General features: G+C 40.4%; 2 protein-coding genes across 3 annotated transcripts in view; both read right to left on the minus strand.

Annotated features, from left to right (window-relative positions):
* The window catches only part of TBK1 (TANK binding kinase 1), a 47389-nt gene extending 37102 nt beyond the window's left edge, over positions 1 to 10287 (minus strand). The window contains exons 1-3 of the mRNA XM_046013066.1: positions 10168 to 10287; positions 7602 to 7716; positions 1754 to 1894 (exon numbers count right to left, since the gene is read on the minus strand). Of these exons, the coding sequence (XP_045869022.1) occupies positions 1754 to 1894; positions 7602 to 7688 (228 nt within the window). The 5' untranslated portion in view covers positions 7689 to 7716; positions 10168 to 10287. The remainder of the gene's footprint in view (positions 1 to 1753; positions 1895 to 7601; positions 7717 to 10167) is intronic.
* Positions 10288 to 14222: 3935 nt separating this feature from the next.
* Positions 14223 to 16098, minus strand: part of XPOT (exportin for tRNA) — a 47348-nt gene continuing 45472 nt past the window's right edge. For both annotated transcript variants that reach the window (XM_046012187.1, XM_046012188.1), the window contains exon 25: positions 14223 to 14553. In XM_046012187.1, the coding sequence (XP_045868143.1) occupies positions 14527 to 14553 (27 nt within the window). In that variant the 3' untranslated portion in view covers positions 14223 to 14526. The remainder of the gene's footprint in view (positions 14554 to 16098) is intronic.

The following is a 16098-nucleotide window of genomic DNA, read 5'->3' on the forward strand; positions in this document are numbered from 1 at the left end:
GAACCGAAAGCAGAGTTCCAGGGCCAATGTGGGGCTCAATCCCAGGACCCTGAGATCATGATCTGAGCGGAAATCAAGAGTTGGACATTCAGGGCACCTGGGTGGCTCAGTTGTTAAATATCTACCTTTGGCTCAGGTCATGATCCCAGGGTCAAGGGATCGAGCCCTGAATCTGACTCCCTGCTCGGCAAGAAGCTGGCTTCTCCCTCTTCCATTCCCCATGCTTGTGTTCCCTCTTTCACTGTCATTCTCTCTGTCAAATAAATAAAATCTTTAAAAAAAAAAAAAAAAAGAGCTGCACACTTAACTGACTGAGCCACCCAGGCATCCTGAGTCATCCAACATTCTAGCATATTATCAAATCTGGGGGATGCCTGGGTGGCTCAGTGGGTTAAAGCCTTTGCCTTTGGCTCAGGTCATGATCCCAGGGTCCTGGGATCAAGCCCTGCATTTGGCTCTCTGCTCAGCAGGGAGCCTGCTTCCCCCTCTCCCTCTGCCTGTCTCTCTGCCTACTTGTGATCTCAATCCCTGTTAAATAAATAAATAAAATCTTAAAAAAAAAATCTGGGGAGAGTCATGGGGAGCCCCAAATTTGTAGCCAGCTGGTCTGATGTGATGGTAGCCCTAGGGGACTGGTGAACTTGCAGCTAGTGTCTGAAAAAGCACAGTCTTCTGGGGACTGTTCTCTTTGTACAGTATCCCAAACTCTTCTGCAGCTGGTATCAGAGATCTTGAACAAACCTGGCACATAGAAGACTACATTCTTTTTTTTTTTTTTTTTAAAGATTTTATTTATTTATTTGACAGACACAATGAGAGAGGGAACACAAGCAGAGGGAGTAGGAAAGAGAGAAGCCGACTTCCTGCCAAGCAGGGAGCCCAATGTAGGGCTCAATCCCATGACCCTGGGATCATGACCTGAGCCAAAGGCAGCCTTTGAATGACTGCACCACCCAGGTGCCCCTGGATGGCTACATTCTTAACCTCAAGCGTAACAAGCTGAGTAACTATCCATCACATATTCTAATTTATTTAACCATTCTTTATCATAAACAGGGCAGCAATGAACATCTTTGTGCATAAAACTATATTTAAATTTCTGATTAGTTCCTAAGAAGTACTCACTAAAAATGAAATCACTATTATAAGGAATATAAAGTGCCCAATTATTATTTAAAAAGTGTGATCTGACTGATTACTCGTTCATATCTAGAGGGATTAAACTAAATTTCTATTTCCATTACTTCTAGATAATTTTCCTAATGACATTCTTTTTTTCTTCCTAATGACATTCTTCTTTTCAGTTTCTTCCTAAAGTCAATTGTATCTTTTATATACTGTATTAACATATACAGTATGTACTTATATACGTATTAATTTCTGGATTCCTAGGATTTTTATTCTTTTACAAAGCCTTCTTCGTATTGTTTGACTTGCTCCTTTTATAATTATGTCAATTTAACTTCACTTAGTTTTTATTTCTAATACTGGTAACCACAGCCTAGTATAAGAAATATACTACTTTTTCTGATTCCATGATACTTTATTTCCATTGTTGTATCTCTTGAAGAATCTTTGAAGACAAAAAAAAAAAAAAAAAAAAAGAATCTTCGAAGACAGGATATTTGGTTATATGAGTTCTAATTTTCATCACTTAAAAAGCTTGTTTATAAAACAATTTTTTATATTAGGTCATTTCTCCCGGATTGCAATAATTACAATAAATAAGATTAACTAAAGCTTGACTACTTACCTCCTCTTCAATAGCAAATAATTTGACAATATTTTTGTGATTGAGTTTTTTTAACACTTCAAATTCTCTCATTTGAACATCCACTGGACGAAGGAAGCTTATGTTATTAAATACTTTGATAGCAAATAAGTCACCAGTTTTCTAAAAAAAAAAAAAAGAGAAAAATTTTATTTATCTATAGTATTATAAAGAAGATTAAAAGGTACTATTAGAACTAACTATAGCAATTTATTTATCTTACAGAACACCCAAATATTTTTTAAGCATAGGTAACTGTACTAGAGCTCTTGATTTTTTTTAAAGCTAAAATCAATTAGTCAGCTGCTCCAAATTTCTCTCAAATTGTATGCTTTGAGGGGCACCTGGGTGGCTCAGTGGGTTAAGGCCTCTGCCTTCGGCTCGGGTCATGGTCCCAGGGTCCTGGGATCGAGCCCTGCATTGGGCTCTCTGCTCAGCGGGGAGCCTGCTTCCTCCTCTCTCTCTGCCTGCCTCTCTGCCTAGTTATGATTTCTCTCTGTCAAATAAATAAAATATTTAAAAAAAAAAATTGTATGCTTTGAAATGAAGTAAAGGCTTTCTTTCAAATTAAAAAGCTTCCAGGGGTACCTGGCTGGCTTAGTTAGTAAAGCATGCAACTGTTGATCTTAGGGTTTTGAGTTCAAGCCCCACACTGGACCTACAGCCTACTTAAAAATAAATACATAAAAGTTAAAAAAAAAAAAAAGCTTCCATTATATGAGGCAAAGACAGTCACATATAAGAAGAGCTCTAGTAATATCAAATGTGAAAGTATACTTTAGATAGGAAAGTAGTATTTTAGAAGGGTTTCTCCAGGGCTTAACAATTTAAACAAAACAGGAAAAGAGAGATTGAAAACTATATTCCATATGCAAAATTTCATTAAGAAGCTCAAAATAGGGATGCATGGATGGCTCATTCGGTTAAGCATCCACTTTTGGATCAGGTCATCACCATAGGGTCCTGGGATCCATTCCTGCATCGAATTCCCTACTCAGTGGGGAGCCTGCTTCTCCCTCTACTTGTTCTGCCTGCAGCTCTCCCTGCTCATGTTCTCTCTCCCTCCGACAAATAAAATCTCAAAATACAAAAAACCAAAAACCTCAAAGTAATGAAATTAACCATTAAGAAATACTCCAGAGCACCTAGGTGGCTCAGTTAGTTCAGTTAGTTAAGTGCCCTACTCTTGGTTTCAGCTCCATTCACGATGTCATGGGTCACAGAATTAAGCCCTGAATCAGGCTCCACGCTCAGTGGGAAGTCTGCTTTAAGATTCTCTCTCTCTGCCCCTCCCCCCAATTGCACACACGTGCACTCCCTCTCTCAAAATAAATTAACAAAATCTTAAAAAAAAGGAAAAGAAAAGGGTCAAGGGTCAAGGAAAAGAAAAATGGGTGCCTGGGTGGCTCATTCGGTTAAGCCTCTGCCTTTGACACACATGATCCCAGGGTCCTGGAATCGAGACCCATGTTGGGCTCCATGCTCGGTGAGGAGCCTGCTTCTTCCTTTTCCTTGACCCTTCCCTCTGTGCATGTTTCTCTCTAATCCCTCTCTCTCAGTCAGAGAATAAAAAAAATCTTAAAAAAAAAAACCCAAAAAAACAAAAACACCACTCCCTAGCTGTAATACTGTGTGTTTGTGCAGATGTGTGTATGGAAGTAGAAGCTGGAGTTGGTCAGGTTCAAGTAGCCTATCCTCATTGGATTGCATCACTGCTGCCTTGGAGATCTTTCTGCAACTTCACCTAGATGACTAGAGCAGATTGTTTCTTTCTTTCTTTTTTTTTTTTCTTTTTAAAGATTTTATTTATTTACTTGACAGAGAGAGGCACAGCAAGAGAGGGAACACATGCAGGAGGAGTGGGAGAAAGAGAAGCAGGCTTCTTGCTGAGCAGGGAGCCCGATGCAGGGCTCAATCCCAGGACCCTGGGATCATGACCTGAGCCGAAGGTAGACAGTTAACCACTGAGCCACCCAGGTGCCCCAAGATTGTTTCTGTACAGAGCCTTCTCTTAGAGGATCAAAGATGTTTCCTTTTCTCTATGGATGTACCTGCAGCACCCCACTCTCACTCTCTCATGGAATACTGAAGTAGATTGCAAAGAAAATTACAATGCACAACTGTAGCTGGGAGGCACTCTTAGAGGTGCAAATGCTTAATTTCAGGTAAACATCACCTTCTTATATTCTTCATATTAATTTTGCTTTAAGGCTCTCTTCCAGACCCTCCCACCTCCTCCCAGTCATTCTAAGTGGCAAGCCTCTCCTTGCTGCTCAGTCCGGATTCTAAGAGTTTAATCTTACTTTTCCCATAATCCAAGGTTGAACTTCCCTGGAAAAGCAAGTGGAAAGATCATTTCTTCTTTGACTTTGGGGTTTAAGCACCACCTGCCTAAAGATATCTCATGGCTGCCTGTCTGTCAGAATCTCGTGCTATGCCTGCTTTGATGCCCTCTCCATAGCTTTCCACACAGATTCACTGCTCATAGCCACAATCACCTCAGAAGCTCACAATCTTTTTCTCACTCAGAATCTCATGACCTTTCCTCTTAAAACCATTTAACTGCCTGGGACGCCTGGGTGGCTCAGTTGGTTAAGCCGCCACCTTCGGCTCAGGGCATTATTCCAGGGTCCTGGGATGGAGTCCTGCATCGCATCGGGCTCCTTGCTCGGCGGGGAGCCTGCTTCTCTCTCCACCTCTGCTTGCCGCTCTGCCCTGCTTGTGCGTTTGCACTCTCTCTCTCTGACAGATAAATAAATAAATAAAAACTTAAAAAAAAAATTTAACCACTTCACAACCTCTCATCAAGATCACTATTTGGAGACCACAATCTATGTGACGTGATCACACCTCCCTCACTCTTGCTTACCACCCATTTTCAGACAATATGAAAATAGAATAACAACCAAACCACAGTTTAAATACACCGTTTTCCTATTTGCTCAACCAGAGTAAGAACACTGCGAAATCTATCTACCAACATATACCACCAAGATTTCTCTTGAGGATACTTATTTTCAACTTAATCTAAAATTAGGAGAATCCTAACAGAGGAGCAACTGGGGAAAATAATACAATATTGCAAAGTGCCCACTGTGATCAAGGCTAGCATTTTCCACACTTTTGTAGTCCAAATCATAACTGTGAGATTACTGGCATATGTGTGGGAATGTACTGTTTTCCCTTTATTCAACTGCACAGTCACCTGTCATTCACTGTCCCTAACTCAAAGCATAGAGGAGGAATATTTAAAGGATCTCCATGTAGTTGGGATCTACATATAGCTGACCCTCGAACAATGAGGGTTAGGGGTGCTGACCCTCTGTGCAGTCAAAAATCCATACTTACCTTTGACTCTTCAAAGACTTAACTACCAATAGCTTATTGCTGCAGCCTTACCAAGAATATAAACAATTGATTAACGTATATTTTGTATGTTACATGTATCCTTACAATAAAGCCAGAAAATAAAATGTTATAAGAAATCATAAGGAAGGGGCGCCTGGGTGGCTCAGTGGGTTAAAGCCTCTGCCTTCGGCTCAGGTCCTGATCCCAGGGTCCTGGGATCGAGCCCCACGTCGGACTCTCTGCTCAGTGGGGAGCCTGCTTCCTCCTCTCTCTGCCTTCCTCTCTGCCTATTTGTGATCTCTGTCTGTCAAATAAATAAATAAAATCTTAAAAAAAAAAAGAAATCATAAGGAAAAGAAAATACATTTACAGTTCTGTACTGTATGTACTGAAGACAAAATTCACACATAAGTGGACCCACACAGTTCAAACCCATGTTGTTTAAGGGTTAAATGTATACATATAAGAAAATCAACACATCCTTCCTATAGCTCTTCCCTTTAACTTCACCATGATTTTTTTTTAAAGATTTTATTTATTTATTTGACAGACAGAGATCACAAGTAGGCAGAGAGGCAGGCAGAGAGAGAGGAGGAAGCAGGCTCCCCGCGGAGCAGAGAGCCTGATGCGGGGCTCAATCCCAGGACCCCGGGATCATGGACCTGGCCAAAGGCAGAGGCTTAACCCACTGAGCCACCCAGGCACCTTGGAAAAAAAAAAAAACTTAAATAGTTAAGGGCAAGCAGGATTTTCGGGTATAGTCCTAAACCTTTGAAATTGATGTCACTGAGAACAAACATGATTTCTCAAAATACATCCCTGGGAAGAATACTTGGGACTGAATACTAAACTGACTCTTCACAGTCTTTTAAGTAAATTCCCATGACTCTCAAATCCTTATTTTAGGCCTTCTGACTATATTGGATAAAACACATTTCCGTTCCCTTTGAAGAACTTTGGGTTATCTTAAGGTGGTCTAATGTGTCCTCATTCTTCATTCTTTTATTCCACAAACATTTGTAGAATGCCTACTATATATAGGAACTTAAATGAAGGACACCAAGTATCTAAGTAAGGAAAGAGGACCAGAATACATGGAAAATGCCTCACCTCATTTCTGTCACTACTGACTACCTATTATTCCATCAGTTTCCAATTTACATTCTTTCTAACACCAGCTAAACCCCAAACTCTTTGTGGGAAGGAACTGCATGTTATTTGTGGTTATATTCACTAGATCCGTCACAGTGCCTGTCACGTACCAAGTGATTATTAAAGTTTGTTAAGTTAATTTGGGTCACAGGAAGACAGATAGTCAGATGTGGTCTCAACACTAAATCTTGTGTCACCACCCATTTTCTTTTCTTCTTGGCACAGGGCATAAAACAAAACAATTTCTAGGGCAGGAATATCCAAAGTTGACCATATGGACTTGATAAAGGACCCAGAACCTGTGGACTGTTCTGGAATCAGAGGGAAAAAGGCTAAAAGCTGTACGACACTTCTGATTCAGTTTCTACGAACCAGAAGCTGTTTACAGTCAGCGTCTCTCCTCAGAGGAAACAGCCCCTCCCCTCTGAATGCTTATCTTATTGTTTCTGACAGAACTGACTGGCAATCACACAACTATAGGAAAACATGAAACTCCTTACTCAAATATTTAAAGCTCTTGTTTCTGAAAATAAGAATTTAAAAGTCTCTGAATATCATTTAGTCAAAAAGAGTTAACAGTGCTGAAAAATTAGTGGATTATTTGCATTATAAAAGATTTTTTCTCTATTATTTTTCCAGCTTCCTTCCCAGAATAGAAACTTTAATGATCTTAAATTTCTTCATTTTAAGTTATTTTAATTATCTTTAATTTCATCTTCCAATATAGAATCTGACAGAAAATCTTTTTAGGTTCTTGAAGTGCCTCCAAGATTAGCCTTTTATTCTATTCTCACTTCCACTAACAAGTTCTGTTTACCTCATGCCTTTTAAGTGTGGGCTCCTTGCTGATAATCTCTTTTTATTCCAATCTACCTTGTAGGATGCTGTTTACTAGGACAAGAAGCTGTAATACAGCATACAGAATCATCTGTGGATTCCCCTCAAACTATACATCTGCCTTTGCATACTTCCTTCATCTGTAGCCCACCCCAATGCACTCACTGCCATAAGGAACTTCTCTGCTAGTGAGGTCATTCACTATGAGGACTAGGTTGGGGAAAGAATCAAAAGGCACAACACCAATCTTCCTAGTCCCTTTTTTAAACCAATCTCTTTTTCTCCACTCCCAACACATAACCTCTGCCACCATCAGGTAGGTATCACTAACTCTAACACAAGCTATACTTGAACCACAAAAACAAGAACTCTCTTTAGACAGGATAAGCGAAAACATCACGTCTCATCAAGTCTCACATTTCAGTACAAGTGTGCTTCCCAAAAGAGAACACATATAGTGATAAAAAGCCTTCACAGTTTTCTCTGAACCAACCTTATGCCTTCCACGAAAGACATTTGCAGTAGCTCCTTGGCCTAAAATATCAGATAAAAGCCACAGATGATTAGAAGTGCTCTGCATCTCGGCTTGGTCAGGAGTTCTTGTTAAACTAAGAGAGAAGAAAAAAAGTGCATGTTGTTTTAAGGGAACAACACATTTAAGGAACAAATGTTAGCTATTTTTAGTCTCCAGTAAGATCATAACTTAGTTATTGCTAAACTGAAAAGTGCAGTCTAATGTAAAAATCTAAGCTTCCAACAATATTAAAGACTAAAATGCCGTGTGGGCTCTGAAAAAAACATTAACCAATGACATCTTATATACTCACTTATCCCCGGGCGGCATAAAATATCTATCTCCCTTCTAATTTTATCTTTCTCAGGAGAGTGATACTGGCCACTTACCTCCTTCAAATCTTCCTTTTGGAAGATTAGTCAGTGATGTATTATAAGGTGTTTTAAAGTCATAACATAAAATATAACAGAAGGATAGAAAAGAATTACTTTTTTTCTTTAAGAGCAGGGCTACACTAATGAAAACAACTGTTGCCATGGCATAACATTCCCATAAGGTAAAATTTCATCTGCATGGTGCCTGACAATCATAATGGAAAGGTGCAAAAGTTTTTATTCTTGAAAGGTTGCTAACTCTTGTGAAATTAAGGATAATCTGTCCAATCTCCAAGTATATAAATATACACATATTAGGTGTATATTACCAAAGTCTTAAAAAATAAGCAAGTGGATGCTATTATGTATTAAGTAAAATCTCTATATCTTCTGGGTGCCTGGGTGGCTCAGTAGGTTGGAGCCTCTGCCTTCGGCTCGGGTCATGTTCCCAGGGTCCTGGGATCGAGCCCCACATCGGGCTCTCTGCTCCACGAGAAGCCTGCTTTCTCCTCTCTCTCTGCCTGCTTGTGATCTCTGTCTGTCAAATAAATAAATAAAATCTTAAAAAAAAAAAACTCTATATCTTCTGCTCAATTTTGCTAAATCTAAAACTGCTCTAAAAAATAAAGTTGATTTAAAAAAAAAGCATCACCCCTACCTAGCCTTCTCCTTTAATAACTGGAAAACTACATCACTACAAGGATATTAAAAATACTTGAGCTCCATGTTGGAATAAAAATTAGTAGCATAAACAATATTCTCACCATGCCACATTAAATCTGCTGTAATATCAGATCAAATCAGATCCTGATATCCCTTTGTGGTCCATTAGAACAGACTAGGTGACAGACAGATGAATTAATGATTATCAGTATTCCAAGAAGGATTAGAAACATAAAGAACGGTCCATTCACTTTTCACAAGGAATACACATCTGTCAGCTGAGGTTAATAATAACTATCTTTTCAGTATTTTCAAATATTTTTCAATAATGAAAAACCTTCCCTAGTTACTGTAACTGTGCTGAGATAACTGTAAATGTAAAATAGTGGAGTCAGGTACCCATAGGTACCTAGTGAATAATATATAAGCACTTTTATCAGCTAAGATATGTGCTCTCTATATGAAGATTTAAGACTAGTTTCACAATGATGAGGGGAAATGTCTTTTGGAACTATCTTCCAATAAACCCACAAAAACAGCATGCTAAAACATGACTCAGCGTATCTACAAGGTGTTTGCTTTTTAAATCTTCCCCAAATTTTGATACACTATAGGCAGGCACTCAACAAGTATGTTACTAGTGCCTGCCTTAAGCCTACTTCCTCATACTGTCCAAAACGAAAGTTACCATTTGTCTATGAATGAAAACAAGTTTGATGACAGGCATCTGGACAAAGTTCAAGGATTTGCAAACTCTACCACTATATTAATAATTCAGCGTGCTAGAGTGAAAAAAGTGATTATGCACTGGTCAGTTAACGGGTAGACCTTGTTTTGAAGCCATCTACGGAAAATTCCTGGGAAACGGACTGGAAGATAAACCCGTCAGCAATTTCCCAAAGGAAATGTTTGGGAATTCACATTATATGTGTGTATACTCATAAACGTCTTCTGCTCCCAGCTTCCGGTTAGTCAATCCCCGCCGTTACCATCACTAAAACCCTAACGAAACGTCTCTTGAATCATCTGTAAAATCAAACCATTTGAACACTGCGGTTCGTGTCAACGCTCATAAAGGGGTAGAAAGCTGTCAAACTCTTTTAAAAAAAAGGGGGAATCCGTCTCTCTGGGGCGGCCAGGGCCCATACCCGGTAATGAGCACCACCTCTTTCTTCGTGCCCAACGTCGCTGAACGCTGACCCAGGAGGGCCCCGGTCAGAGGGCCGCCCAGGGGGGCGAGTAGAGGTGGAAGGGACCGGGCCCGCATGACCATTCTACCGGGTTTCGGACGCCCCAAACACCCGGGGGGGAGGCGTCCACCCAGCCAAGGTCCCGGCAGGGCTCGGCCTCCGGTCTTGCTGGGCTTCCCGGGTCGCCCGCCCCGCCCCCGCTCTGACTCAGCATCCCAATTTCCCACAGGGGGCGGGAGCGCTCCGCGCCGGCCCCCGCGGGCCTCCCTGCCCGTGCCCCGTGCGGCTCGGCCCCTCTGCCCGCGCCGCCCCACTTACCGCGCCCGGTCTCCGTCGGACCACCTCCAGCGGGCTCTCGCGGCCTCCGTGAGCCTCGGGACACTTCCGGCTTCGCGAGCCCTGGCCAGGGGCCACGTGACCGACGGCCGGCGCGCGCGGTGCGCGTGCGCACGTCCGCCGGACGGGCCTTGGCCTCCGTCGCACGGGCCTCGGCCTCCGCCGCCTACCCTGCGGCCGGGGCTGGTGGGGTTGCTGGTTTCCACGTTCTTTGTAGCGAGGGGTGGGGAGCCTGGGGGTTGCCTGGAGTCGGAACTGGTCCACACCCTCTGCCTGCCCCTCCCTCACCCTAAGGGTGAAGCTAGGGAGCCCTGCGCAGTGAGCAGTTTCGGATTCCCAGAACTGCAAATCCCGCCCCGTCCTCGAGAGCCACCGACAGAGCGCGGCGTGCGGTGACAGGGGGAAAGACAGACATTGAACTGATTGCAAACATTGTAATAGTCACAGGTGTGCAGAATGCTGGACACGTGCGAAGCGGTCCCTGGGGAGTAACATGGTCTGGACGGATAGATCTTAAAGTGTTTTAAAGGCTGTGTTGGCTGCAGTGGAGTCCCATGATCGCCTCAGAATAATCCAGACGTAAAATTTTTTTTAAAATTAAATTTAATTTTTTTGACAGAGAGAGAGATCACAAGTAGGCAGAGAGGTAGGCAGAGAGAGGAGGAAGCAGGCTCCCTGCGGAGCAGAGAGCCCGACGCGGGGCTCGATCCCAGGACCCTGAGATCATGACCTGAGCCGAAGGCAGCGGCTTAACCCACTGAGCCACCCAGGCGCCCCCAGACGTGAAATTCTTAATGTAAATAAGGTCATTTAATTCCTTATTTATTTATTTATTTTTTTTGCATTGAGCGAGGAAGTCAGGAATGGAAGTTGTCCTAACTCCCTCTTTACGCGGTATTTGGAAAATGGCAGTGTTGGAGAACTTGACTGAAATAGGTCCTGAATACTCGTGCCTCCAGGATATCAAGCAGCTCTTCCCTAGAGTGATCCTTTCTGCCCACTGACTGCACTGCAGCCTTTCTCAACACAGGGAGAGGTCAGAGAGACTCCGGCTGTTGCAGGGCTAAACTTAAAAGACTGACGAGGAAGAATTCTTCCCAGTTGAGAACTACAGCAACCAGGAATGAAATAGGAAACCAGGGGCTTTTGAATGGAACACATTTGGGTTTGCAGTCCCAACTCTCCTCACCAAATACTGACTCTAAGCACGTCCCCCGGCCCCATAAGTCTGTTATGTTCCTTGCACAATGGAGATAACAAAAGTCCACAGTAATGCGTTGTTACAAAGGAAGTTACTTTATTATAGACTTTTAAACAATGTTAAAATGAATCATTTAATTAACCAATGTTAGATGGAACCATTCTAACAACAAATCTATTTACTGCATACAATTCAACCAATTTCAGTTCTGTATCTAACACCAAGAAGGGGACCTGACCAGGTTCCTGAAAACAGTAAGACCTACAGCTCAAAAGTTTTATGGGAGAAAATGTAATTAGCTGAGCCAAAGGCCTTGATTCACACATTTACCAAAATATTTATCACTGAAATACCACAGGTATTTTCTTAAAGGTAGAGCTGTTTGTGAACCAATTAATGTTAACACTTAAGACTTTAAATAACCCATTAGGCACATAAGTACCAGGCATCTTAAAACCCTTATTGTTCCATAGTCAAGCCACACAAATCCGTCTTTGCCTTAGTGACCTCACCTTTCAAGAGGTGAGATTCACTCTCGTGACAATTATTTGGGGGCTTATTTCTGGAAACTAAATACAAGTAAGTAATTCATGAGGAAGCAGAATTTCCTAATTGCTATGGTACTCCCTAAAAAAAGTGCTCTGGGTAACTTCAGGGAAAGATGGGTATTATACATGACTATAGAACATGAAGTTTATCTTTTACTGCAGACTCTTAATTTCCATGTCTTGTTTTCTCTTGATCCTGAACATACACAAATCTTTTGAAGGGCTTTAAACAGCGAAAAAGAAGGCATCATCTTTACATATATGGAACTAATAGTACAGCGATCATAGCTAATATGAAGCCTTCGTGCCCAGGTAGTATAAGAAGCTATTCATACTTAAAATTCTTGGTTGTGAGGTAGCTACCATTATCTCCCCCATTTTACGGATGTGGAAATGGATATGGAGAAGCTATTTAAATCACTTAAACTTTTTAAAACCAGGTGACTAGTAGAACTGTTAATTGAACCTACTTAAATCTGCAACCTGTCTTAGCTCTTAAGCACTATGCTGACTTGTTAGTATACTTTGAAAAATTAGTGCTATTGCACTAGATGCCATGATCTTTCCTACAGTACAAGAAAGCTTATCAATGGAACACTCAAGCTTTCACCTACCCATTTTAATTTATTTAGTGAGAGAGCACTTATGAGCGAGTGTGGGGGGGGGGAGTGAGGGAGAGGGATAAAGAATCTTAAGCAGGCTCCACACTTAGCACAGAGCTTGATATGGGACTTGATCCCATGACCCTGAGATCATAACCTGAGCCGAAATCAAGAGTAGGATACTTAACTGAACTACCCAGGTATCCCTTTTTTTTTTTTTTCTTTTTTTTTTTAGAGAGAATTTATTTTTTAAAAGTAAGATCTATGAGGGTGCCTGGGTTGCTCAGGTCATGATCTCAGGGTTCTGGGATCTGGCCCCATATCAGGCTAGCGCTCAGCAGGGTCTGCTTGTCCCTCTCCTGCTGCCCCTCCCCCTGCTCATGCTTTTAGATAAATAAAATCTTAAAAAAAAGAAAGAAAAAAAAGTAGGCTCTATGCCTAACATGGGGGTTAAACTCATGACCCTGAGATCGAGAGTCCTCTGCTTTACCCAACTGAGCCAGCTAGGTCCCCCTCACTTACCTATTCTTAAAAGCATTTTTATTTAAGTATAATACACATTTCGTCCATCATTTTTTTAAAAGTTAATTTAGTTTAACAGTTAATTTAGTTTAGTAATTTTATTCTACAATGTAAGGAAAATGTTTAAAATCACTACTGCAATTAACACCAAGAAAGATTTATGTATATAATTTAGAATAGTTTTAGGGAGTTTATAGACCACTGAAGCTTTAGGGAGGGGAACCACATGGGCCAAAGGTTAAATAAAACTTTAGGGAGGGGAACCACATAGGCCAAAGGTTAAAAAAAACAAAAAACCCTCACCTAAAATCTTGAGCTTGTAAAATTCAAATTTAAATGAATGTAGTAATCGTTCTTTCTTTGAATTCAGTTAACATGTAATATATTATTTGTTTCAGGGGTACAGGTCTGTGATTCATCAGTCTTATAATATCCAGGGCTCATTATACCACATACCCTCCCCAATGACTACAGTAATTTAATTCTGTTGCTCAGTTTATCCCTCCTCTCTTAATTTCCTAATACTATTTACTATTATTTTCCTCTTGCTTTCTTGCAGGGTCATGAATAAAAATGGGGAGAAGTACTTCTGGTAACTAAATGGGCACCTCCTTGTAAGCATCATTAACACACGGGTACAGTGTCCCAAGAAAATTCAGTAAAAGAGGGGAAAATTGGATTTTAAATTCTAGCAATAGATTGAAATAGGCTTTTTAAAGCATTTTAAAAAGAATCTGAGAGAATTAAGCTCCATGTAACCTTTTGGGAGCATAGATAAACCATCTATAAGCTTATATGTGCAATTCTTTAAATGAGAAATCAGAAAGAGATGAGAAAATAAAACTAAAGTACTTATAATAATGCCAAAAAAGACTTGGTAGATTTCACTACGTAAAATTTATTTTTATTTTTTTATAAAAAGTGTATAACCCCGGTACCTACTCTTAAATCAGTTAATTTATGAAACCATTCTCTTCCGTAGATCCCACATTGGCATCGAAATAGTTTAAAGAAATGTAATGGCTATCTACGAAAAATTAGTTTTGATCTGTTATATTCCCCCCATATTTTGAGACAGCACACATAAAAGAAAATTAAAATTTTCAAACATTTTATATTTAGCAATTGAAAAAAAAGTACACTGTTTTCCTGCTATGGTCTTTATAAAGGATTTAACGTTTCAAGTAAAAAAAAAAAAGGTACTAGAATAACCGTGAATAACCGTGCTGTATCTTTTAACAGCATTTTTATATAGAACAATTTGAACTGGCATGCAAGCAACTTCTCTTGTTGTCACATACCTATATTCAGAGAAAATTACACCCATTTTACAGAGAAATCCCAATACATATACTGCAATAAGCTTAAAGCAATGTTATAAAGACCAGTGTGAATGGCACACAAAACTGCTTCCTTATAAATCAACTGGAATTCCTGATCATAAAGTAGGCACAGGGAGATCCAGTCCTTAGGGCTTTGCTCTCTGGAAGAATACCTGTAAATAAAATATTAGTACAATTAGTACTGATGTCAGAAGATGTCACCTTTTACCTCAAGAATGGCTGTAAGTCAGTAAGTGCTAGTCATCCTTTTGTAAAACAAAATCAGTATTTAGAACATTTCACATACTGCATAAATCCACACATGGCACAGACCTGTACCCCTGCAGCAAATAACATTATATGTTAATTCTTTAAAAAGCCACACATGGTACAAGAACTTCCTTTTCTGGACAATTTGATCAAATCTAGAGATAACTTATGTTGACATTAGTTGGGAAACTTGTGAAAATATGGTTATTAACGCTAATGTGAGAACTCAAGTGGTCAAAGGAAAACATGCTCTTTATACCTTTTGCTGATTGGCACACAGTGATAGCTAATATAGGCCAATTAAATTTTGAGAAAGAAATAAACAAACCAAAGCTAAAGATAGCAGCTTGTTCCCTTAAGGAATTTTCTATTTATTTGATTATAAAGATTTTTTTTTTTAATTCATCTGACAGACAGAGGTCACAGGTAGGCAGAGAGGCAGGCAGAGAGAGAGAGGGGGAAGCAGGCTCCCCACTGAGCAGAGAGCCCAATGCAGGGCTTGATCCCAGGACCCCGGGATCATGACTCAAGCCGAAGGCAGAGGCTTTAACTCACTAAGCCACCAAGGTGCTCCTATTTATTTGATTATAAAAAAATATTTGCAATTCAACATTTGAGACTATGAATGAATAGGCTAGAGGCTGTGCTGGTGATTGGTCCAATATTACATACTACCTTCCTTATTTATGTACATTTTTTTTCTTCAAATACAGATTTTGTTTTATTTATTTTTTATTTTTTACAGATTTTATTTTTAAGTAATCTCTGCACCCAATGTGGGTCACGAACTCATGATCCTGAGAGTAAGCCAGCCAGGAGCCCACATAGTTAGGTATAAGTTAAGTGAGCACTAGAAACACTACTGGCTGTAAACTCAGGAAGGACTGTATTCATCATTGTATCCTTAGCATCTAGCAGATCAGGCATTCATTTAACAAATAATCTGTTGACTAAGTAAAGAGAGGAATGATCATTACATGAGCAAAACAAAGCCTCACAAAGAGACCATGCTTGAAGTAAGCCTAAAGAATGGGTAGAATTCGGGGCACCTGGGTGGCTCAGTGGGTTAAGCCACTGCCTTCAGCTCAGGTCATGATCTCAGGGTCCTGGGATCGAGTCCCACATCGGGCTCTCTGCTCAGCAGCGAGCCTGCTTCCCTCTCTCTCTCTCTGCCTGCCTCTCTGTCTACTTGGGATCTCTGTCAAATAATAAATAAAATCTTAAAAAAAAAAAAAGAATGGGTAGAATTCATAAAGGAGGAGGGTAGCTAATAAGGCAGAATTTTTGAAGAACACCAAGAACAGCAAAAACCATTCCAGCAAGAGAAATCAGAAAGGTAGTCTAATACCAGAAATAGGAAACAACAACAAAAAACCCTGAATGTCAAACTAAGAAACATGAATTTATTTTTAATCAACGGTATAGGTTTATGAAGAGTATAAGGGGAA

The sequence above is a fragment of the Meles meles genome, chromosome 7 (assembly GCF_922984935.1).
Source record: "Meles meles chromosome 7, mMelMel3.1 paternal haplotype, whole genome shotgun sequence".
In the NCBI taxonomy this organism is placed as follows: domain Eukaryota; kingdom Metazoa; phylum Chordata; class Mammalia; order Carnivora; family Mustelidae; genus Meles; species Meles meles.